This window comes from Felis catus, chromosome B2 (assembly GCF_018350175.1).
Source record: "Felis catus isolate Fca126 chromosome B2, F.catus_Fca126_mat1.0, whole genome shotgun sequence".
NCBI lineage: Eukaryota > Metazoa > Chordata > Mammalia > Carnivora > Felidae > Felis > Felis catus.
This window is the reverse complement of record NC_058372.1, coordinates 143,633,846-143,659,238: the sequence shown is the minus strand read 5'-3', so window position 1 is coordinate 143,659,238 and position 25,393 is coordinate 143,633,846. Positions and strand designations below refer to the sequence as shown.

General features: G+C 49.2%; 1 protein-coding gene and 1 long non-coding RNA gene across 2 annotated transcripts in view; one reads left to right on the top strand and one right to left on the bottom strand.

Annotated features, from left to right (window-relative positions):
* IGF2R (insulin like growth factor 2 receptor) overlaps positions 1-24,853 on the bottom strand; it is a 104,629-nt gene extending 79,776 nt beyond the window's left edge. The window contains exons 1-2 of the mRNA XM_023254553.2: positions 24,495-24,853; positions 4,087-4,226 (exon numbers count right to left, since the gene is read on the bottom strand). Of these exons, the coding sequence (XP_023110321.2) occupies positions 4,087-4,226; positions 24,495-24,649 (295 nt within the window). The 5' untranslated portion in view covers positions 24,650-24,853. The remainder of the gene's footprint in view (positions 1-4,086; positions 4,227-24,494) is intronic.
* LOC109500019 lies at positions 2,114-6,000 on the top strand. Its single transcript, XR_006598464.1, has 2 exons — positions 2,114-3,768; positions 5,673-6,000. It is a non-coding gene; the product is annotated as an uncharacterized LOC109500019 (long non-coding RNA).
* Positions 24,854-25,393: the final 540 nt, after the last annotated feature.

Sequence of the window (25,393 nt, the reverse complement as noted above, 5' to 3'; positions counted from 1 at the left end):
GAAAAGAGATTTTCACATCTTAGGAGTCAGAGATGCAAAATTCAGTGCAGCGATCAACCTGAATGACTGTCATAGATTTCCCCCAGTGCGCACAAGAATCAAACCATCCAACTAGCATCTGAAGTCAGGGGCCAGCCTCCTGAGAGTAAAGGAAGTCACTTGATGCGGCAACTACAACCGGATTCACTGTGTCCTACCCAGGTCACCAGCAAGAAGCCGGTCAGAATCCGAGGCTTTGACGGTAAGTAACCGCAATTACCACCCTTCCCTGGTGGGTATGTTACTTCAGCTACATGTGCTAACAGGTTTCCTGAAGTAGATATACATAGTTTTTTAGCCCTCAGAAAGATTAACTCAATTAAGGCCAAAGAATTAACATTTGGGATGTCAGGAGGAATGTGAGCATAGTATTTCTACCTACTTGCAATGTTCAATGTTATGACTCCAACCCACAGGTTACAACTGAGTCGCAACTGATTGAGACGGGTGACACAGTACTAGAACTTAGAAATTCTAAGAGAATTTCAGGCTTATGAGAAGTTTCAACTATTAAATTTATAATTATTGTTACTGTCTAAGTTCTAACTTTCAGATCAGACATCTGAAGTACTTTAAAAGGAAATCAAATAGGTGAAACGTATACATCGTTTTAAATTGTGGTGAAGGTGGTTCAACTAGGTCGTAAACAGAACCAAATGTTGTTCACGGGTCCCCTAAAAATGGCTGCTGAACTCTGCTAGATTTATATACGTAGCAGTACCGTTTGCCTAAGAAAGAACTAATTCAAGATTTTTTAAATCAAAACTGATGTAGTGTTGTTTAAACCAAAGTTGAGGTCTTACTATCCGTTTCTAAGAACAGAAACGGCCTTTGTGGGCACTAACGCACATCGATGGTTACCTTCCCAAAGGGTTACAGAACCACCATCTTCCCGTTTAAACTTCTGCACATTTGATAGAAGAAAAATGAGATTTCATTATTGCTTTGATTTGCATTTATACCTGGCTTACGAATGAAGTTGTACTGAGCATCTTGGATTTCTTCTATTGTAAACCGCCAGTCTTCAGACTGCCATTTTTCCTTGGGTTCTTGGTCCTTCGCCTGCACCCCGCCCCCGCCCCTGACCTTTTTTTAAGTTTATTTACTTATTTTGAGGCAGGGAGGGGCAGAGAGAGGGAGAGAGAGAATCCCAAGCGGGCTCTGCACTATCAGTGGAGAGCCTGACACGGGGCTTGATCTCACAAACTGTGAAATCATGACCTGAGCCAATACCAAGAGTCAGACAGGACACCAAGAGTCACCTCGGTGATTGAGCCACCCAGGTGCCCCAGGCTGTATGTTTTTCTAATCATTTATTAAGAGAAGCTCCTACCACCCCTAGATTATATATCTATTTTGCTACATTTCTTCCCGATGTTCTAATCGTTTTATTTTAACTGATCTGTAATTTCTGTTATAGGGTACGAAGGAGAGGTCTAAAGCTGTTTCCTAACAGATAAATTGCTAAATTACACCCAAACTTTTGGTTATACATTAACTTCTCATATATATTTTGATCTATTGCTTTCCTAGCTTTTCTGTTCTCCTACCTATTGGGAGCTCCAGTTTTTGTAGCTGTTTTCAGAAGTCACATTTTTTTTTTTTCCTTTCTAACAAGTTCATAGGGAGTTAGTTTCTCAGCTGCCCTCTCAGAGCCGGGAGTTCAGACTTCCCACCGTGGTTCCGCATATTACCTCTCGAACCGTCCGATGTGACCCTATAACTCACAAAGCAACATGGCCTCAAATAAGGACACGGGCTCCGGAGCTTGCCTGTCAGCATTCACGTCCATAATCATGCAACCTCTGACAAGCTCCTGTATCTATTTTGTGCTTCAGTTTCTTCATTTATAAAATCAGGGAAATGGAGTCACCTACTTCAAAAAGTTGCTGAAAGAGCTAAAGAAGATATTTTACTTAAAAACATAATGCCTGGCACATAAGCGCATAACAAGTTTAGTTATTATTTAGTTATGAAACCAAATTTTTTTTAAATTTTTTTCATATTTATTTTTGAGAGAGACAGAGTGTGAGTGGGGGAGGGCCAGAGAGAAAAAAGGAGACAGAGAATCGGAAGCAGGCTCCAGGCTCTGAGCTGTCAGCAAAGAGCACAATGTGGGGCTTGAACCCATGAACCATGAGATCATGACTTGAGAAGTCGGACACTCAACTGACTGAGCCACCCAGGTGCCCCAAAACCAAATTTATAATAACACAGTCGGTTATTTCTATTATAAAATACAAATTAGCGGAACTAGATCTGACTCAAGATTATCTCTGTGCTAGTGTGAAAGTCATTTGCACCCGCTTTTACTAGTTTGCTTTCTTGAGGTGAAGGACAGGGCGATGCTGAAAGTCTCCATTATCCAGCATATGTCCTCTCCTTCTGGGAGTGTGAAGTTCAGGGGAAAGTATCTGTCGTGTGTGTATGGGAGTAAAATGAGACCAGAAACTGCTAGTTTGTCTCTTAATCAACCTGTAACTTGGCTTTCAAGTCATCTAGTTACCTCTGGCTTCTCCCCTTTAACCAACCTCTCCTATTCCATTGGGCCCAGCTTCCTAAAAATGCATTTTATCAGATCACCTCCCCCATTACTGTCACACAGAATCTATGATGGATCCACTACCAACATCTCAGCAAAGATCGACTCTCCCGCCTGGTTTTCAAAGCCAACTCAACTTGGTCATTGTCAAATTCTGTCCAGCCAACCTAACTTCACAAATCATACCTCTAGCGATTTACTTGTATGTATCCAATATCCATCCGCTGCACTGTATTTCATCAGTCGGAAACACTGTAGTCAAATATTATAGTGAAGTCAAGAGGAAAACTACCTTTCCTTTTTCTGGAAACCTGAGTAACACTGACCAACAGGCCCACTAGTGCCCTCCTTCATGAAGCATCAAAACAGAACAGCAGGAAGTTGGCCATATCATTTGCAAGTTCTTCAATCTATGAGAAAATGCAATTTGTCCAACCCACGACTTCACAATAACATGGCGCTTTCTCAGACCTCTGTCCTGAGCCTCAACCCCCTCTTACCAGTGTTTTCAATCTAGACAGTGTCCCTGTCGGAAGAGAAGGAAACTAAGAGAAGCTGCCTCCACCAGTAGACCTCACAGACCTTACTCTTATCACTCTAACCATTACTTTCTAAAAAGCCCTTTTAACTGTGTTTAGGCGTTTTCATTAAAAATGACAGACAGAGCTACCATGGCAAGCTGACGCTCCCAACTGTAAACACCTGAGTGCCCTCTCCCAGCGACCACCCTGTCCCCAGTCACATGCAGGCCTTCGTTTCATGACGGTCCTTCACGGTCACATTGCACTGTTCAAACTGTGTTGGTCGGAGGTCACTACGGACATCCGTGGACCAACCGAGAGAAAGGGCTGCCATGTTTAGCTCTGCCCTGCGTCTCTTCCTTTAAGCCCCCCCCCCCCCCGCCCTTTGCTGTTCCATGTAACTTGGTAGGGCGGCTGCTGTTGGCCACCTTGGGCCCCTCATCCTCACCAGTAAGAAAGGGATCCTAACCCCAGAGGAGGGCATTTGGGGAAATGAAATGAGTCCTGGGAAAGAAAAGTCTGCACTCCTTTCTCCTGGATTGGTGGTTCTCAGGACTATTTCATTTTTAATAGAAGCTGAAAACTGGTGACCACCTCTTGTCCCATGTGAATACGGACAACCGGAAGGGTAGAAGCGGGTCAGGGGCTGGGCACCAGCTGGAAGAAGTAAGTGTGAAGCAGGGAGAAAGTAAAGATGGGGTTTAAGAAAAACATAAGAAGGCAGAGCCATATAAGAAACATCCTTCTGTATCAATAGATACAAATGTGCACAATTCTTCGTGATTGGCCAACAGTATCCACTAGATGGAAGTAAGCTAATCTGATCTCACACTGGACATCTAAAATTGTTACCACTTTATTATAAAAGATAAAAAATGTATATAAGCACATATAAGCATACGTGTAGACAGCTCTATGTACATAGTCATTTTTGCAAAACTGGGATCCCACACAACCAGTAAAGAAGGAGAACTTTCTACTTACCCACAGAGTGATAGCTGCTTGTCTTGGAGTCGTACATACAAACAGCACTTGCTTGCCCACACTGGGCAATATCCAGATTTCCACAGATGCTGATCTTATAAAGCATGTTATTTTTGGTATCAACAGCTTCCCATGTATAACTAGAAAGGAAGAAAAACAATTTGTCACTGTCACTGATCTGCCAATAATTAAGCTTCTCCCTGGCTTCACATGCAAGCCACATTTACTTAAGACTGCCACAACCTAAAAGACACACTTTCGTTAGCCAAAAAATACTAAAGTCAAACTATGTTAAGTTGAACAGAAGCCAGGGCAGAAACCACTAAATACCACCTCGCGCTGGTTCAGTCCGCCCTGAAGCTGCCACCAGACTGACCATCATCAAAATACTTAAAACTCTACCATTAAACAGTATCAACTCACATAAGTAACTGCCCCAGAATCATGTTGAATATAAGATCGCAACCTTTCCAATCAGCACTGGAATGCTGAAGAGCCAAAGAATTGGTTTAAACTTTGGTTATTCTATATAAACACTAGCGATGGCATGAAAGACAGTCTCGGGTTTTACCTTTTACGGCTACAGTTCACATCCAAAGGGACAAGACAAAGTGGTGCAATGAATCAACTATTGGCTTCAAAATCAGACAAACTTTACTTAAGCTGGACCCACTACATCAAGCATTTCACAGGCATTAAAACACTCTCCGTTCAAACCTCTGCCAAGTAAACACCGAGTACTTGTTAAGGAGTCAATCTGCATACGTGGGACAAAATGATGGCTTGTCCGTTCTGTCAAAGCAATTATTCTCCATTCTCTACTCTTCCTGGGGAGAATGTTTTGTCGTTTTTGTAAAACAGGGGTCATTTCCTCAGCAAGGCTAAAGACAGGAAATGAGGAAAGCAACGAAAAAGTTCCTTGCAAAATGCAAAGATACTGTATTAATTCAACAGTCACTGGAGAGAAGGCTTAGGAGTTGTTGGGGTTGGGGTTGGGGTTGGGGTGGGGGTGGGGGGGGGACACCTGGAGGTCGCTGAACCCTGAGACCACTGAGGTGTAGCCAGAGCTGATCTCCCCAAAGCAGCACCTTGATGACAGAAGGCACTTGCTCACAGAAGTGGCGATGCACTTCCCAGAGCCCCCTTCCGCCGGGCCTCAGGACAAAGACTCCACAACCCAGCAGGCAACATGGCCCTCCCCTGCAGGGATGTGGGCCCCCTCTCCCCGCCCCCCACCTCCAGCAGCCCTGTCCAGTAACAGACGAGCCCCAAGAGCGGGGTGGTGGCAGGCAAGGAACCAAGCATTCTCCCGAACCTAGGTGTGGGGACTGACCAAAATTTCCGTGCCAAGAAGCAAAGGGACAGGAACACCCCAGAGTGCTCCCCTAGAGGTTCTGACAGCCAGCTACTGGAAACCTGAAAAACAGGCTGGGCGGGCGGGAGGTAAGGCCAGGCTCAGAAGCAGTTACCATTGAACTAAGCTTCTTGTTTTTATTTCGTATTTTTATGTTTTCAAGCTTAGTTGACACGCAATGTTAATTAGTTTCAAGTGTGCAACATGGTAATTCATTCTCTCTCTTCCTCAGGCTGTGCTCACAAGTGAAGTTACCATCGGCCACCATACAACCTGTTACAATACCGTGGACTTTATTCCCTGTGCTGTGCCTTTTATCCCCGTGCCTTGTTCATTCCGTAACTGGAAACCTTTTCCTCCCTCTCTCCTCCACCCAAGTTATCTACGCCCCCAGGCACCCCCTTCCCTCTGGCATCCACCAATTTTGAACTCAGCGTCTTTATCAGTAACCCCTTAGAGTTATCTCCTAAAGTCATGAGGGCTAAAGACAAGAGAAAATAACCCAAGTATGACCAGGCATGAGACCGTCATCAATAAAGGCCTGTTTCCTTTGACCTTCACTAGCCTTTCTTTATTCCTTTGCTTCACAAATATTTCTTAAGTACTCACTGCAGAGGCACTGAGGGGTGCAGCGATGATCAGAGACCAAAAGCCCCCTGCCCTCCAGGGGAGGACAGAACATAAATGGGTAAACAAATACACAGTAAACAAAAATAAAATGAACAGGTAAGCCATTTCACACGCTGGTGCGCCAAGTGCAAGGACAAAACAAACCAGCGTGGGATAGGAAATGACCAAGGGCGTACTTGAGCCTGGAAAGTCTTGAGATAGTGTTTTCCCTGGGACCCGAACAACGAAAAGGAGCAACTCAGGGGAAGATATGGTGGGAAGAATATTCCGGCAGATGGACCACTGCTAGGCCCCGAGGAGGGAATGAATTTAGCACCGCGACAGAAAAGGAAAGAGGGCAATGAGGCTGGAGGGAGACGGGTAAGCAGAGCAAGCAGCAGGTAAGGTCAAGGACATGGGGAGGCTGGCTACACGGGGGCTTTGCTTTGCAGAGTAAACAATGTCGTTTTGATCTAGTACTTGAAACAAAGGAAGGCCACTCAAAGACACTATGGATCTTTCCTTAAAATTTTAAGCTAGTGTTTTTATTTTGCAGAGTATTAGCAAAACTTTTCTATTAATTACAGTTGATTTTTAAAAAATGCTAATCTCTTATTCAAGAGCAACGGCCATGTTTTTCTGGGATACTAACACATCAAATCTAACACCTTAATAGTGGTATCATGAAAGTGTTTCACAATCCTGAGTATACGAGCGAGGTACATAAAGGTATCATTTTAGAATGAATCAACTAGTAGGAATCAACTCTAAAGCAATCCACACAGCGCCTAAAATGCTACGCTTTTCTTAAAAACAGAATTCCGCTGCTGGTTTTGCAGAGGTGATATTTAAATAAGGTAGTTGTAAAAAGTGTGTGTTTAGGGAGCAGAAAAGAGATGGGGGGGGGGGGAGAAAGCAAAATGGGGAAGATTGTCTTGATTATCTGGAAATCAGTGTCCCTAGCAAGAAAATTGTGGCTCTGTCCAATTTTATTTCTTTTCTCCATTTGCATTTCCTATTTGCTTTGTCAAGATTTATCAAAATGGTAAGTGGCTATGGGAGTGAGGGGCAATGAGGACCCTATGAAAGTTCTTGGGCGCTGGCTTCTTTCTGGGGGTTGCCAGAGCCACCTACCACAGGGCAGCCCCTCCAGGCTGGCACCTTCAGTGACACTCACAAACCCAACCTGAAACACCCAGGTTCGAAGACTCCTTGGCCACGCCACTTAAAAATGACGGAATGGCCACGGCATGTTTCTAATCTACACTACCAAGCGTCTGGAAGAAAATATTTGCAAGCTGAGCGGAAATGCAGTCTACACACACACATACACTTGCGCGCACATCTTGAATACGTCTGCTATACAAACATCTCCCGCAACGAGACAGGTCTGAAAGCCTGTGGGCGTCTCCTTGAATCTCTAACACCCCAATCTGCATCAAGTCTTCCAGGTCACTGTGGCTTCTACCCTATACACCACTCCCACCCCCACCCCGAGGGAAAGGACGGGGCACAAGGAGGTGTAACAAGGGAGAACCACAAAGGCCCAAGGAAGCAGTTGGTCAATGGGAAACAGCACCAGCAGCCCTGCCCGCTGTCCCAGCCTTGCGACACTCGGCCAACATCCTCAGAGGAGAGGACGCAGCCGATTCCCAGTGAGAACTGCTCTTCTGGACACGTCTTCTGTGCGAGAACCTTGGCTTTGAAAAGTTAGCAAAAGCAAGCAAGACCCTTGCCGTTCTACCTCACTTTCCAGAGCATGAAACGTAGTCAGCCGACGTCCCCCTCCCACTCTCCAAAAATCCAAATTCATTTCCATGCAAACCTGACGACTCTAGATACGCACGTAGGCACAGTAAGTCCTCTCGATCCACAGCTGTGACGCCAGCAGGACTGGCAGTGCCCACCATGCAACGCTGGCTCTCGGTAGGTGTCCCCAGCCGCATGGCTCCTCAGGGTGGTCACGGCCTCCCCTCCCAGAACGATGACGAGCAGGCCCAGGGCCACCGGGAACAAAGCCGTGGGGGACCAGGGCGGTGGCTCTGCACACCTCTCCCAGCAAAGCCACCGTCCTCCCACCGTCCCGAGCACCCTGGCCTGGGAGCCAAAGATCCCAAGGCTCAGAAGACCAAGTCCCCCGCCCAAAGCCACAGAGCCATGAAATGTGCCTGGTCTACCTGAGCTCCGAGGGCAAGTGCTTAACCACTCCGGCGAACTGCTTCATTTCGTTTCAATTTTCAAAAGCGTTTTTAACTTCGCAGAAAATAGTTTCAATTACAACACTGAAACTGACAAACTATTCCACAAAACTTTAGTTGAAGTCCTGTCGCAATAAATGCCTCCAAAACGACACATTCCGTCCGTACTGCGTGGGCTCCCAGACTGAGCGAAGCCACAGTGAGCCCGTGGAAGACCCAGGCTGCCCCAGCCACGGTGGCCCACAGACCGTGCGCTTGCCGAACTCGAGCTCCCCCCAGGGTTTGCACTTCTGCTCTCGACCCCCGTCCGCTTCCGCTGCTCTTCTGCACAGTCTGAACTGCCGAACCCCAAAGGTGCCTTCTGCAACCTCTTTCCTCACTCACCCGGTGGTTCCTGAAGAAAGGGCATCGATCCCTGAGCCCCCTGCCCACAGCTGCCCTCGCCCCCCTGCGTATCCAAGCTGGGTGAGGACTCCACTGAGAAGGAGACGCATCTCACACTCACTCTCCTTTAAAACATGTACTTGGCTCAGCGGAGAGCTGCCCTTTGAAACCCCAACCAAGTGTCTCACAGTGTCACCAGGAACTCGGAAATATCCTACAATCACTCCTTCGTATCCAGCAGGGAATGGCGGAGGGGGCAGAAGTCACACACAAGGCAAATGACTTTGGACAGCTCTGATTTTAAAGTGGATCCTGCTCCTGAAATGTGCCGCGAACATGGACAATTTCACCATAAAAACCGAGCACACAGGCCAAGCCCTTCCCTTAAAGAAAGCTCCAAACTGCTGCCCCTGACTGCAATCCCACCGCCCCTGCTGAAAGTGTCCTGGACGACCACAGTCAGGCCATGTGTCTGTTCGGTGGACAGAGGCTCCATTTTAATCTCATTTGGTTTGAATTTCATAATATCCTGAAAGGTGTTGGCAGATTACCAGTGAGAAGGAGGCACACAAGTAGCATACTGTCAACCAAGCCAGAAGCAGGAAGGCATTTCCACTTTCCCAATAACACTCCAGCAAATGCCACACGCAGGGCCCATCCTGGTCAAGAATAAACCAATCTAGGGGCAGCGACGAAGAAGCAAATCCAGCTGGCCAAACACAATCGCCTGGAGCTCAGGAAGCTTCATGAACAAACGCAGAACCATCTCCACTGACTGAGGTCTGTCCAGAAGAAAGAAAATTCAAAAGGAAAAGCCACAGAGGTACACCTGGACAGCAGGCTTAAACTATTTGAATTTGGCATCTTACTGGGACAAGTAAGTTTTCACATCTGTCATCACTGAATACCTGCAAAACCGTGGTATCTTGCAAAACGGAATTCGTGGTCCTTACGTTAAAACAACTAACATTTTAAAATCAAGTACATAAAATTCAGTTACGAAATGTAGGATATGTGGCGCCTGGGTGGCTCAATCGGTAAACCGTCCGAATTCGGCTCGGGTCATAATCTTCACGGTCTGTGAGTTCGAGCCCCGCGTCGGGCTCTGTGCTGACAGCTCGGAGCCTGGAGCCTGTTTCGGATTCTGTGTCTTCCTCTCTCTCTGCCCCTCCCCTGTTCACACTCTGTCTCCCTCTCTTTCAAAAATAAATAAACATTAAAAAATTTTTTTAATAAATAAATAAAATGTAGGCTATGCCCAATGTCTTAAAGAAAACAAAAAATCTCAGGAAACTGAGTTCCTTCCCTCCAACACAAAACAGGTCCATGAACCCTCACCAACTCTTCGCACGTAGTGCCACACAGCCACACTCCTGAAATATACCTTCGTTCCCTCACGCTCTATGAGTCAGGGTTATGGTAATGGTCATGTAGCCATTAAACTTTTTATTACTGGCCTACAATTAATTATTGGTATAAAAAGCAGTATACAGGTATGATGGAATCAGTAATAAAATTAATAAGCATGTGCAAATCTATAATTTGGTTTCTTTTTTAAAAAAGAACAACAAAGCTCAGTAATATACGTTCTAAATTCACAGCACACAATAACTGGCTTGAGGAATGTTTCTCTGAATCTAGAGTGAGCAGCAGATCTAAAATTTGGGGGACGAGGGGGAAAGTCTTTCCAACCTGAACATCAAAAAAAGATTTTCCTGCTTTTGGCCTGCATCCAAGTCCTCTTGCAGAATATTCCGGAAATCGTTTGGCTCACTTCTGCCCCTTATCATTACCAGATAGTTTCTCAGCTCGTATATCCAGCTCGCTAACCTTCAAAAATCTGGAACAGTCTCCTAAATTTAAGAAGGGGGAGGGGAGGATGCAGGGGAAAAGGAGGGCGCAGAAAGAGGCAGGGTTTCCAAAATGGACATTTGCAGGAGAAGGACAAGAGCTTGCTGTAACCACTGTCGTCGACAGCTCTCTGCGGCTGACACCGAGGGAGAAGGATCTGATTTGGCACGATAAATCTGCACCCCGGTCTGAAGGCCAGGGGACACATGAGTTTGACACAGCATGGCAAAAGCTTATATAGGAAGTACTTCACTTCCTATTCTAACAAACCCACAAAGCTGTGGATAAAGATATGAGGCCTGCACCAAAAAAAAAAAAAAAAAAAAAAAAAAAAAGGCAAGAAAGTGCCAGACGTCAGCTTTTGGTTTTCCCAGGTAGTTCCGCAGGGTCTGGGAGCGAGAAGCCAGCTGGCTAGAGAGGCACCCGGCTGGAAGCAAGGCTCTGAGACGGCACCAGAGCCTAAGGCGCCACGGGATGGGCTGGGGGGGGGGGGGGGGGGCAGAGCTTTAAAACAGCGCCACGAGTGACTAACAGAGGTCATGTGAAATAGGGAGGGAGGTGAGCTGCACTTGGAAAGGTGCCAGGGCGAGTGGAGAGAGCCCACAGACCTGGCTCCGACTCCCGCCCCACCCTGCCCAGCTGTGTGGGACATGCTTGATCTCTGAAGCCCCAACTTCCTCATCTGCAAAACTCAGCTGCCACACAAAGTCACCGTGAGGAAAATCATGACGAGGAACGTACAACTTTTGAGAGACGAAGATTTAAGGCTTTCATCTGGTCAATAGAAGGCTTCGGGCAGCTTTAAAAATGGAGTTTACAAAAAAAGGTACTTTGGCTTGGAGCCCTCCTAAAGGAATGTCACGTAACACTGGCCAGGAAGTGAGAGGGGCAGGCCCTGGTCTTGGGCCATCTCCACAGAGCTGGCAGAGCTGAAGACAGAGACTGGGGGGTGGGGGTGGGGGCCTTAAGACGCGCGTGCGCACACACACACACACACACACACACACACACACACCCCTCTGCTGCCTCCCAGGATCTCTCAGGACGGGACAGCCACTTTGGGCCTACTCACGCTAAGGCCACGGAGCCACCAGCTGCCACCAGAACAGAAGCCTGATGCATCTGAAACTCTGGCTGAGCAGCAGGGGCAAAGGACAGGACGGGACACAGTCTTCCTAAGGAGGTTCCAGGGCAGTGCAAGGTGTGGGATTCTCAATAAACTGGCAGGGGCCCCTTCGCAACACGAAGCTACCAGAAAGGACGGCCGGTCTTTCCTCTGCTGCGCCTGTGGCCTTTTTGCTCAGGTCCACTCCATATGGTAGCAGGATGCGGGCCTGTATTTCAACCCTCAACCCTGCTCTGTGAGGACTTCTTTAAAAATCAGAGTAATCACCTGGATGCTCGAATACTTTGTTGCTCCTATGCATAAAGGAGGCTTGGATTATGGGCTAAACCTCCCTCATTATACAGATATCTGAATTTGACTGCTTTTAAAGTCAACCCACCAGCGCATGGCATAGAATTCAAACCCGAATGTTCCGCCCCCTGGTAAGCTGTCACCGGTGTCCCAGAAAACCCTCCCAGACCCCGTGCCATTCCTTCTGAGCCCCAACCACAGGGACGGTCTGCCCTCCTGGGTGCCGGGCAGTCAACTCAGCTGCGGGACGGCAGTGAGGCCACTGTCGGGCGCTCATTCTTCACTAGGCCGGTGAGGTTCACACGGGAGAAAAGGCTCTGCTTTGAAGATGTCGGGCTCCAACGTCAGACTGGCACACACAGCTCAGCAGGACCTAACACCCGACCGGGAAAAGGAACCACACACACACAGGGCGCTCAGTCAGTGCCGGGGTGGGCATCGCCTCCGTGAGATCACTTAAGTAGGTCAACGCTAGCTCATCTCGGCCTTACTAGCTCTTAGAAGAACAAGGGCAAGTCTGTGGCCCACACTTCTGCTGACCGGTCTGCAAACACCATCACTCAACTTCACCCAATCCGTCTGGGCCCCCTGTCCGTGCTGTGCCCCCGGCAGACACGGCATGATGGCCCTTTGAGGTCCATGACCTTGCCTCCCATCACCAGCTCAGGAAGTGGCTGAGCCAGCCCTCCAAAGAGGCCTGTCCGGCCTCGGAGCACAGGCCACCTCCGCCACAGGGCCACAGTAAAAGCGTCACCAACGTAAATGTGGCCTGAAGAGAAAAGGCCGCTGTTTGCTTAACTGCTACCCTCGGCAGAGATCGTGCTCTTAGTTCGCTGTGGAAGTTAAGATGGAAACTCCCGTGTTTCCATCAAGTCTACTTTGATGGCTTACCTGCATGGTCCTCGGACACATTGTGCCTTCCCTCACCTCACTAAGGCCCATGCTTCACGGCACCCTGGCCACCAGACTCGTCCCCTACTTGGGGACAGCACCCCGAGTTTTGCTTCCTCTGTCTTCTCCTTCCTTCTCTCCCTTCACCCTGGGTCACCAACCTTCCTCTCCGTGCTGGACCACTCCCTTCAGCGTACAAACCTACTGCGCTACACCCCACTTTTTCAAAAAAATTTTTTATGTTTATTTATTTTTGAGAGACAGAGAGAGACAGAGCATGAGTCAGGGAGGGGCAGAGAGAGAGAAAGAGAGACACAGAATCCGAAGCAGGCTCCAGGCTCTGAGCTGACAGCAGGGAGCCCGATGCGGGGCTCAAACCCACACACCGTGACATCACGACCTGAGCAGAAGTCAGACACTTGACCGACTGAGCCACCCAGGCACCACTACACCCCACTTTTTATGACACTCTCCCTTGATCCCACAAGCCAGAGCAGCCACCAGCCACCGCTCTGATCCCTTTACAGCAAACTCCAGACCTACTGTCCCCATGTCCTGTGCTCTCACATTCCCTCAAAGCCAACCGGGCTTTCACCAACACCTCCATCGTCACCACCAAAGACCTCTCTCTGTGCTGCCAAAGCCAACGGTCACTTTTCCGCCTTTGTGGTAGTCGGTGCTCCCACCTGACACGCCTGACCACTTCCTTCCTCCAGCCCGGTCTTCCCTGGCCTTCCGGGACATTGCGCTCTCTTGGTTCCCGTCCCAGGCCCCTGGCATCTCTTCGTCAGCCTCCCCGGCAGGTCCCACAGCATCTGTACCTCAGACTCTGCCTCCACCACTGCCTAAGTACTCGCTCCAGTGCTCCCGATACAGTGCTCCTGATACGCAGTGGCCCCCAAACAGATAGCCCCAGCCCGAGGGACTGCCCTCACCCCGAAGGCACAGCTCGGGGGTCCACTTGAGCTCCACCCTGGATGCCAGGGGGCATCCCCACAGCGACACGGCCAAGCCGAACACCCCGTCTTCCCTGCAACACAACTCCACAACTCCACCGCAACACAACTTCCAACTGCACAGACCGAACCTCTCTCTCTCTCTCTTCGCATCCTGAAGCCATCATCAGCCCCACCTTCAAAATATCCAACTCCCACCACTTCTCACTACACCCTTTGCTACAACCCCCATCCGACCTGCTACAACTTCTAACCTGGTCTATCAAAAATCCCAGCTTCCCCTTTTTGGCCATCCCCTACGTCACTCCCGGGCTCAAAATCCTCCCAGCCCCCCCCCCCATCCCTCACTACAAGGGCCTATGGGACCCGGTCCCCAGCTACTTCTTCCTTCCAGTCCTCTCCTGCTGCCTCCAGCACTCATGCTGCTCCGGCCCCAACGGCCCCTCTGCCACGCCCTAGCCACGTCAGCCGTGCTCCCCTCCAGAGCACCCGACACGGGGTCCCCCGCTCAAGGCACTTCCTCCGTGCTCTCCACTTGCACAGCCTCTTGGAAACGGCCCCACCCACAGCTCGTCCCTCCCCCAGTGTCAACCAAAGTGACAACCAAAGGGCCAACTCTAGAAGACAGAAAAGAGAAGCCACGCTGGCTTCCCACTGTGCCTGCGGTGAGTAAACATCTGCGGCAGGGCAGGCGGCAGGTGGAGGAGGGTCAGAGGAACAGCAAGGGTGACTCAGTGGAGACGCACCCTTGTCACTCGTAGGAACTCACTTCTTCAGGACTTCCATTCTGGTGGTTTGGTTTTCTGTTTTCAGACAGGGGGCGAAGAGCAGGAAGTCTTGGGGGGCAGACTGTTTCCAGGACAAGGCATCGGTGTACAAGGCGGAGCTGGTTTCAGAGCGAAGCTGACGTCTGACGCCAACAAATGAAATTCACACCCGGTCCAAATCCGCCGGGCCCGTCTACACCTCAGTGGGTTCTCCACACGCACAGGTTAGTACCACACACGCACGTGTGTGCGGAGAGTATTTACGGCACCCAAGCACGAAGGCTCCGATTGAAAAGACACCTCCTCAACCTTCCTCCCAGGCCGCCCACCGGCAACCACATCTCAAAGGCCACTTGTCACCGCTCCCACATTTCGTAATCTCTCCGTCCATACCCTGCACCAAAACTAAGGTTGATACGGTCACAGCCTCTCTAATTTCCACAGGTCCCCTCGCTCGCCGTGAGCCGAAATACTCAGAAGAATCTGCTCCCTCCGCCCAAGCAGGCCGCCCTCCCTCCCTCTGTCTACTCGAGGGCACAGCTGCCCCAGGGGATCTAAAAGCACACAAAAGTGAACAGGAAAATCCCACCAAAGATCTCTGGCTGATCTGAAGGGTAGGTTCTGTGCTCGCAGGAAGGAGAGCGACTGGCATTTCCGCCACCGTGGCCCCCCGCACCCACTAACACAAGGACGAAAATAGGCAGATGACACACGGCTCGGGGCACCTCAAGGACCCAGCCAGCAGCAGCCGTTTTTCCAGCTGTACAGCACAGTGGACTTCAGGAAGTGCTCTCACCTCCCCCACCCCGGCCCGAAGTCTGGCTCCCCGCCCCCACCTACAGCACACAGCCTGGGACCCAGGGCCCACTCCCCCTGCAGGGGGAGCTGGGGGAGGGGTGAGGACCAGCCGCTCCGGACCGCTGACACCCCCCCCCCCCCCCGGGCGGGCGGGAGTCAGCTGGGCCTCTCACCCCTCCAGGAGATGGCCGGGGAGGCCGGTTCTGCACGGCTGCGGCCGCCCCCGGGGAAGGCAGACCAGCCAAGGAAACGGCAGGGGAGGACCCGGGCCCGCAGGCCATATGGCAACTGCAACGGCCCAAAGCCCACACCTCCTATCATCAAGCTTCTCCTTGTCCGAGGGAATCTGAGTTGGGCTTTTCCCCAACTCACAACTGAAGGAATCCTGAAGGATGCATACTTCACAACCACAGAATTCTGGATGCAAAATGGACCCCGAGAATCACACAGTCTGATGATTTTTCAACTTCTTCAAAGGATGGAAACATTTCTTTCTCAAAAGGACTCTTCAGTGGAGCGCCACTGTAGAAATCGGCTACAGAAGAGATGCTCTCTGGTTGAGGCAGAAACCCCACGGCACTAACGGAGAACCCGGGGCGGGTGGGGGGGTGAGGGGGGGTGCAGAGTAAGAGGCTAAAAACATCATGGAGACAATGCAACGTTAAACAGACAAAACGTAATCACCGCCGCCACCGTTTCTGAACACTGAGGAGGGGGCAGGCACTGAAATTCTCTAATTCTCAAACCAGCCCTGAAAACTCGTCCAGCACCCTGATTTGGCACAAAAGGAAATCAAGGTCTGTAAGGATCAGTGACTGGCCTGAGACCTTATAACTAGTAAAGAGAGGAGTCCAATTTCCAAACCAGGATGGCCACTTCCAGAACGAACGGCCCTCTCTTGCAAAGGAAACTGAGATCCAGAGAAAAGAGATCTGCCACAGCCAACTCCGTAATCCAGCTCCTAGGAGAACACACTGCACTTGGCCAACTGCAGTGAACACAGCGTTTATCAGCTATCTCCTGGCAGGCTCAGGCTGGGGCGGGGGGGGGGGGGGGGGGGGGGGATACCTGGGAAGGCAGAAATTCCCGAGATTTGAAGAGCAGACAGGGAGATACAGCAGCCAGAGGCCCGCCCTGCCCATCCCCCAAGCTCCCCCCAAACCACTCAGAGCCAAGATCCAACAACTGCTGCCAGCCCTACCCTGCACAGCTGCACTAGGACAAGCAACAAATGTCCCAAAGGAGACGTACTGCAAAGACCACAGTCAAGAATCACCAGTCATCAGAAGGGCACCGCCATGAAGACGAGAGGGCAAACTCCAGCAGAAGACCCAGGGCCCAAGGAAGGAGAAGGGACAGAGCAAGGAAAGCACAACTTTCCAACCCATCTTCCCAGAAATGATGAAAGCTGCGGGGCCGTGAGGACAGGTGGGGTCACAGGCAGCTCTGGATACATACCAACTGGAGACCTTGTTAAAATGAAGAACTAAAAAATTAAAAAGTTTAAGAACCTATGAGCAACAGATTGGCTAAACTGGGAGACAGGAAGCAAGACATTCTTCTGGAACTCTGTTCATGGCAGTAGCCAGATACAAAGTATAAAAGACCAGTGGAGCAAGACAAAGAGTAAGTTACAATAAAGAAAAACTGAACAGCACAATAAAAGACACTTTGACCCAAAGGGAGAAGAGTTGTTCCAAACACACAGAACACTCCCAACTTGACTAGGTGCTAGGCCACAGGGGAAATGTCACTAAATTCCACCACGTTTACTAGCCACAGTGGGGAAGGGAGGGGGGGATGGGAAGGGAGGGGGGGACAGGGAGGGGAAGGGGGAGGCAGGGCGGGAAGGGGGAGGGAGCCATTTACCTAGGGGAAAAAAGATTCTAAAAAATTAGTGGGTCCAGGAAGTTGAAATAGTTAAACTTTTGCATCCTGAAAGAAAATATTTAAAATTTAAGGATAAAAAAAAAACTATGTAACAAACCTCTGAGTGGTACAGTCCTCAGAACAAAGAAACATATAGCTTTAAATTCATCTCATGTTACGTAAAATGATTTAAAATAAAAGATCTAAGCTTTTCAATGAAATTACCAAGAGAGCAGAAATTAATAAAATTGAAAATAAATGGTGAGAGAGACGGTGAATGTAAAATGGTAGTTCTTTTAAAGACTGAAAAGGGTAAACAAATCTTTAGTAAGTATGAAGAAAAAAGTGCACAATTAAAATCAGAATATTTTTTAACTTACCTAGAGATACAAAGGGTTATTGTCAAAACTAGGAGGTAGCATGCTACGTTTTTATATACGAATGTGAAATTAACATGACAACTTCCTAGAAAATATGGAGTTTCGGTCAACTGGCTCAAGAAAAAGTTGCAAAGCTAACTAGCTAAATAAAGAGGATAAAACTGAAACCATAATCAAAACTCCTCCCCCACTGTACTCTACCTCCTCAAAGACACCAGACCCAGAGAGCTTTACTGGTGAGTTCTACCAAAATTTAAGTAAGAGAACATGCCCATCTTACACAAAACTGCTCCACAACATATAAAATACTAAAAGCTTCCTAGCTCTTTCCACAAAGCAAACATGCTCTCGATGCTAAACTCAGCCAAGAACAGCATGGCAAAGAAAATTACAGTCCAATCTCACTAAAACACAGCTATAAGCATCCTATATAAAATACTAGCAAACAGAACTAGATGTATTCATGGAAGAAATAAACGTTCACCTTCTCCTCACATCATATATAAAAATTAACCCCCCCCCAAAAAAAAAAACTGATCCTAGGGCTAAACATAGAAGTTAAAACTATAAAACTTCCAGACAACCATAAGAGAAAATCTGTTTGACCTTTGAGTAGACCAATGGTTCTCAACTGGAAGTAATTTTGGCCACCAGCAGCCATTTAAAATGTCTGATGACATGTTGTCTGTCATAACTGGGAGGGCGGGGGAGGGAGGGGGGTCCCTCCTGGCATCTAGCGAGTAGAGGTCAGGGATGCTATGTAACATCCTATAATGTACAAGAGCCCCCATGACAGAGAATTACCCAGCCTAAACATCAATACAGTTAAGGTTGCGAAACTTTAGGGCAAGTAAAAATTTCTTAAGCTGCAAAAAAAAAACAAAAAACACAAACCATTAAAAAAAAAAAAAAAAAGATAATGGGAATGCAAGCTGGTGCAGCCGCTCTGGAAACGAGTCTGGAGGTGCCTCAAAAAACTAAAAATAGAACTACCCTACAACCCAGCAACTGCACTACTAGGCATTTATCCAAGGGATACAGGTGTGCTGTTTCGAAGGGGCACATGCACCCCCATGCTTATAGCAGCACTATCAACAATAGCCAAAGTATGGAAAGAGCCCAAAGGTCCATCAATGGATGAATGGATAAAGAAGATGCGGTATATATATACATACATACACACACACACACACACACACACACACACACACACACACACAATGGAGTATTACTCAGCAATCAAAAAGAATGAAATCTTGCCATTTGCAACTACATGGATGGAACTGGAGGGTATTATGCTAAGTGAAATTAGTCAGTCAGAGAAAGACAAATATCATATGACTTCACTCATATGAGGACTTTAAGAGACAAAACAGATGAACATAAGGGAAGGGAAACAAAAATAATATAAAAACAGGGAGGGGAACAAAACAGAAGAGACTCATAAATATGGAGAACAAACTGAGGGTTACGGGAGGCGTTGTGAGAGGGGGGATGGGCTAAATGGGTAAGGGGCACTAAGGAATCTAATCCTGAAATTATTGTTGCACTATATGCTAACTAATTTGGGTGTAAACTTAAAAAAATAAAAAATAGAATTAAAAAATAAATAAAAATAAATTAGCAAACAAAAAAGATAAATTGAAGTTCATCAAAATGAAAAAATATCTGTTGACAAAGTGTACATTAAGAAAATGAAAAGGTAAGCCAAAGACTGGAAAAAATATTCATAGTACACAGTACACATACCTAAGGACTTGTACTCAGAATACATAAAGAGCTCTTAAAACTCATTAAGATGACCACTGCCCCCGCACCCACCCACACACACAAAACTTTGTCAGGGGGGAGGGTGGTGACAAAAGACTGGTTTTAATAAAGAGACATTGCTGAAGACCGTCCAAATGGTCAATAAACACAAGGAAGATGTTCAACATCATTAGACATTCCAATGAATACGAGGAAAGATATCCGACACCATGAATCGGGGACACGGAAATTAAAACCACACTGAGATACACTGCAAACCCACTAGAATGACTAAAACTAAAACTGGTAAGATCAAGTGTTGACCAGGACACTGAACTGGAACTCTCACACGTGGCTTGTGGGAATGCAAAATGGACACTCACTTCTGAATACAGCTTGACAGCTCTCAGAGTGAAACACCATACGTTGAACAATTCCACGCCTGTGTATCTGCTCAAGAGAAAAATGAATGCACAAGTCCACACGGACTCGTTTGCAAATACTCAGCAGCTGTATTCATACTAGCCAAAAACTGGTTAACACCTAGATTTTTCCTAAACCAAAGAGAGAAATCAAAACTAAGATTACACTATTTAAAATTCACAAGAATAAGGAGAGAAGGGTGTGCATGGCTGCTGCCTCCCTAGGGAGAGCAGTCGCGGCCAGCACAAACTTCTAGGATTCCGATGCGCCGCTCCATTTGTGGTGTCTCCATTCCGGCTCTGGCTCCTCCTAATTTTCCCTCTGCTTAAGAAATTACTGGAAAATAACTGAATCCTGCGTCACCTTGCAAGGATCAAACATGAGGAGACACAATCAGCATAAGTCCAGGCCTCTGTCCCTCACTGGTCACGAGTCAGCTATGAGGAAGGCACAAAGGGGCCACAGGTATTCCACCTTCGCATACACCATCACTGGCCAGCGGGGGCATTACCAAGAAGTAGACCTCTGTGGCTAGGACAACAAAAAGGAAGAAAACAAAAAAAGAAGTAACCAGCAAAGTAATGAGGTACTTTCTGCCGCAAAGTCCCAGTTCTGATACCCTACTGAATCATCTGCCCAGCTCAATACAGTTTTACATGCCAAGATCAAAATACAGATGAGAACATCTGAATCATTTTTCTCAGCCCCATCTTTTAAAACTCTTTCTATGAAACACTGATAAAAGGTGGGAAATCCAATCAGGAATTCATTTCCTGGGAATCTGTCAGGGCGCTGCTCTAAGAATCAATGCATGAGGTCTAATGTACCCATAATTTAACCATCTTGGGCTTCTCCCCACACTTATTGTTGCAAGAAATGTACACACACAAATGCATGTGGTCCAGGTTTAACATGTGGCCCAAATTAAGCATATAAGCATTGTTCCTTCAGAAAAATCGCAGGAAAAAAAAAATCTCCTTAGAGACAGCAACTAAACCAACCCCAACTCCCGGCTGGCCTCGTTATTCTCTTGTTCTTGATATAATAAAAACTTTCCAGCATTTGTACCCAAACAACTGGGAGGAAACTTGTTCTGAATAAATTATAAAGTATTTTACTTAAATCATGCAACCCAATGCATTATTTTATAACTAGTACAAACTATTAAGACCTCACTTACTAAGGATGTTAACACCTAAACAAACAGGAAACTCACCTACTACCTACGATGCAAGACGGCATTTTACAAAGTGTAAATCCCACAGCGATGAGTAAAGCTACTGACGAGCAGAGAGCATTTTGGTCACTTTGGGTGACTTCTGGCGACTCTGCAAGGCCTGGCTTCTGCCCTACCCCCCCTTGTTCTCACTGTTCCAGCCCTACTGACCTCCAAACATTCCTCACCGGCATTAACACTCCTCCTTCCTCAGGACCTCTGTACATGGCCAGACCCACAGCCACTCACACCGGCCTCGGGAAATGCCTTCTTTCTGCTAGCACACTGCCTCCCAAAAAAACAGCTGAGTGACTAAAAACCACCAACTTCTTCCACAGCACAGGACTCACCCGGCACGGCAATGCTCTCGAGTCTTAGGAAACACACGACTGACTTGCTCTAACGAGAAGCACATTAAGCACTGCGTAGAGCCAGACACACTTGGGGAACATCGCCTTTTTCGTCCCTGCTTTCTAGTGCACAACTCACAGAGACCAGTTCTGTCCCCCAGGTGCACAGATGCAGTTACAGATCCTGCTGAAATAGCTCTCTGTGTTGCCGGCATCCCTCCCGGTAACTAACTGCACCAGGGACAGGACCCCTGCCACCGCCTGACCCCAGGAGAGAGCAGGGCCGCGGCTGGCCCCAAGCTCTGCCCTCACCCCGGGGGCCTCACCAGGTGACCTGCAGGCAGCCCTGAAGCAGACTCGACCTCCCTCGTGTTGGTTCTAAGGGACTGCAGATGAAAAGTGCCTTCTCTGGTTCTAGAGAGCTGGGCTTCACAGAAGTTGCTTCCCAGGATCCAACTCTATTATTTCGAGATGATGAGAATTTACTGCAGGGCTCTAGTTAAAGCTGTACAGTGTCTGGGCACTCCCCACCTGTGGCGTGGATGGCGGGTGTCTGGGGACTGCCCTAGGCACCAAGCCACTGCGAACAAGACAATTTCCAATGGAAAACTGTGTTCTGTGTTGTGAACAAGCAATTTACAAATACTTGGAATGTAATCCTTGAGTCTACTGGGGACGTCTACCTAGGGTCTGCTATCACTTGACCAAGCTACGCAAAGAGTAATACTTGGAACGGTCTAGTTTTCATACTCCCTACTGGAGATCTGGGTGGGTTATTCACATTTCAGCCAATGGACAGCCAACGGACATCAGAGATGGAATAAAAAGGCAGTTGAACACACTCTGCTTTGGTGATACTTAGCAGAACTTTTCATACTGGATTAAAAAAATCATCAGCTCTGGGGCACCCGGGTGGCTCAGTCGGTTAAGCGTCCGACTTCAGCTCAGGTCATGATCTCAAAGCTTGTGGATTGGAGCCCCGCGTTGGGCTCTCTGCTGCCAGCACAGAGCCGGCTTCAGATCCTCTGTCCTCTCTCTGCCCTTCCCCTGCTAGCACTCTCCCTCTCAAAAATAAAGACATTAAAAACAAATTATCAGCTCCCATTCGTACTCTTCAAATATACGCTAGAGTCAAGGAACTTTTAGCCAGTGTTATCTCATAAAAATACACAGATTTTTTACACACACACACACACACCCAAAAGTTGTAACAAGCATTTAAGCCAAGATATTCATTTAAAACAGGAACAAATAGGAACGTTTTCATTTGGCAGAATATGGAGTTTAAAGCTGAGATTATGCAGGGCTCTGGAGAAGTCTCAACGCAAAACCACAGAGCGGTAACAGGGAAAAGAAATGTGTGCAAGCACACCCCTGAATTAACTGGGAGATTTGCTGTCCTACAGAACTCTGGCAGAAAAAGTAAACACGCCAACTTTAAAGGCATTCTGAGACTGCAGAGGACACATTTATCACACTAACAGCGCACATCACCCAAGAGCACTCTCTAGCATTTGCTAAGTTAAAGATACAAAGGCCATTGCCTACTGGACCCAGAGGCCATGTTCCACTCGCAGATGAGGCTGTGAGGACTAACGTAATGCAAAACTAAGGGCCCCTTGCCTCAGCCACTATGTATGGGTCTGCGCTTGAAGCCAACTTTAACCTTAGCTCTTAAAAGATAAATTCCAATTTGCTAACAAGTCCAAGACTTCAATACCACTAGCCCAGCTGAGTTAATTTCCTATGGAGAGGGCTGCTCACAGCAGCCATTATTCCAAAACCTTCTTTAAACGCAAGCTGCAGCCTGACCTTGAAGAAGCTGCCCCCCTTTTGTGTGTACCATGCACCATGCTCATTAATATGTAATGTGTATGTGTATTAATGTGTAATATGTATGTGAGGAGGCAGCCTGCCTGAAAATGAATGTGCAGTGAACCCTCCATCCGACTGTCCCCCCACCCCACAAAAAAAAGGGAAGAGAAATAAAGAACATGGCCCTTGCACAGAATTCCTGTTGTGAGCTCAGCCTCACTCTCCTTAGAACAAGCTCTAACCTCAGAGGTACGAATGAGACCGTCTCTGACACAGGGGAAAAACCAGAATCCCATAAACCACACCACAAACTCAAAGTTCAGTTGAAAGCAGGTTCAACTCATTCTGAGAAGGAACCTCCTAGTGCCACTGGGAGCTCTTTGACGGTTTGCTGGTCTTTCTGAGCTCTTCATCCTGCTCCCTTTTTACCAAAGTTTAAAAAATCAACAAAAGTTGGATTTTCTGTCATCCTAAACAGCTCAGAAAAGGTTGGTCAGAAAATCCTCCTAACGGGCAGCTCCCCACCCCCAGGACTCCTGTCCTAACCAGCACAGGGCACTAACAGCCCTCGACGGGTCTAGTGATTATACAATCATGATTCCCAGAGCAAAAGACTCCACTAGAATAATCCACCCTAGAGACAATGACATCATGTGAGCAACTAGACAGGAAGTTAGGCTCGGAGAAGTGAAGGGTAAAGTCTTGAAAGCCAATACAGGATGACCACCCTCCATTCCCTCGATCAAAAAAAAAAAAAGAAAAAGTCACCTTCTGCAGAAAAGCTACTTTAAAGAGAACATGGAAAACCTACAAGCAGGAAATCAATCAGCAAATGAAACCAACCCCTCCCACCCCAGTAAGGCCATTCGTGTGGGTGTCCTTCCACACTAAGGGGCCTCTCCAAAGTCCCGCTGGTGGAACTTTGAGAAAAACGTGCAGCGGGAACAAAGCAAAGCTGTAGTTCCTGCGTCCTCCAACTTTCGCAGGCGCACCGCTGTGAGAGGGCAGGCGCTGGGCGGAGGGCGCCCGCAGCGTGTCACCCGGTTGAGTCGGGGCGGCCGGCTGCTCGCACACAAAGCCGCCCGGACTTAGTGACAGCCACAAGTGGCGAGACAGCGCCCCCCCCCCACCCTGGGCCAGTGCCAGGACGGCGAGTACCCCGCGCCCCCCGCCCGCGCGACCCCTCGGTCTCTCATCCTTCGCCACTATGCGGGCAACTTTCCCTCGGGGACGAGGGAACCCAAACTCGGGCTAAAGGAGACTCGGGAAGCCCAGCCCGTCCGCAGAGCGCCCCAGCCCTCCCCCCCACACACACACACACCAGCCCCGCTGCGCGCCCCGGGCACCTCGAGCGAAGCCTGCGCCCGGGCGGGCCACCCACCTGCACAGCTCGGGGAACTCGGCGCCCTGGGCCCGCGCGGCTCCCGGGGCCAAGAGGAGCACCAGCAGCAGAAGCTGCAGCAGGAGCAGGGAGAGCAGCGGGCAGCCGGCGGGCGCGGGCCCCAGGTGGGCGCTCCGGCCGGCAGCGGCCCCCATCGCGCCCGGCCCTGGCTGCGCGGCGAGCGCGGGGCTAGCGGCGCGCGGCTGCCGGGGGCCGCGCCCGGGACATGGTCGCGCCGCCAGGGCGGAGACTGAGGTGGAGACGGAGAGAGGCGCGAGACGAGCGGGAGCGGAGCGGGAGCCCGAGGGGCGCACGGCTCGGCTCGGCTGGGCTCGGCGGCGGCGGCGGCGGCGGCGGCGGCGGCGGCCCCGGAACCGCGTCACGTGACCGCGCCCGGCACCGCCCCCTCCCCCGCCCCGCTCACATGACTCCCTTGTTCAGGTGATCCCCGCCCGCCCCGGCTCCGCCCAGGCCCGGTCACGTGAGCGCGGCACGCGCGGGGCAGGAAGCGGCGCGGCGGGGCGCGGGGCGCAGGTGCGTGGCTTGGGCCTGCGTCCCGGTGGCGGCGGGGACCGGTGACTCGGGCCTCCCTTAACTCCCTGCGCACACTCTGGGTCGCGTTGTGCGGGCTCCCCAACTTGGAGTCACCGCACCCCAACCTCCACCGACGGCCGGGGAGGGGAAAGTAAGAGGGCTCAGACTTTTCGTGCCCAGCCGTAAATGCCATCGCTCGGCAAGCGTTGCTTCGGATCCTTGAGTGGAGACGCACTTTTCCGCTCTGCGGAGCCAGATCGCGGAGCCCTGCGTGGGGTTCCAGCGTTTGTCCGGCAGAGCGAGTTACACGACCTTCCCCGGCAATGTTTTTCCCCAGCATGGGCTTCCTACATTAAAGAAGGCAG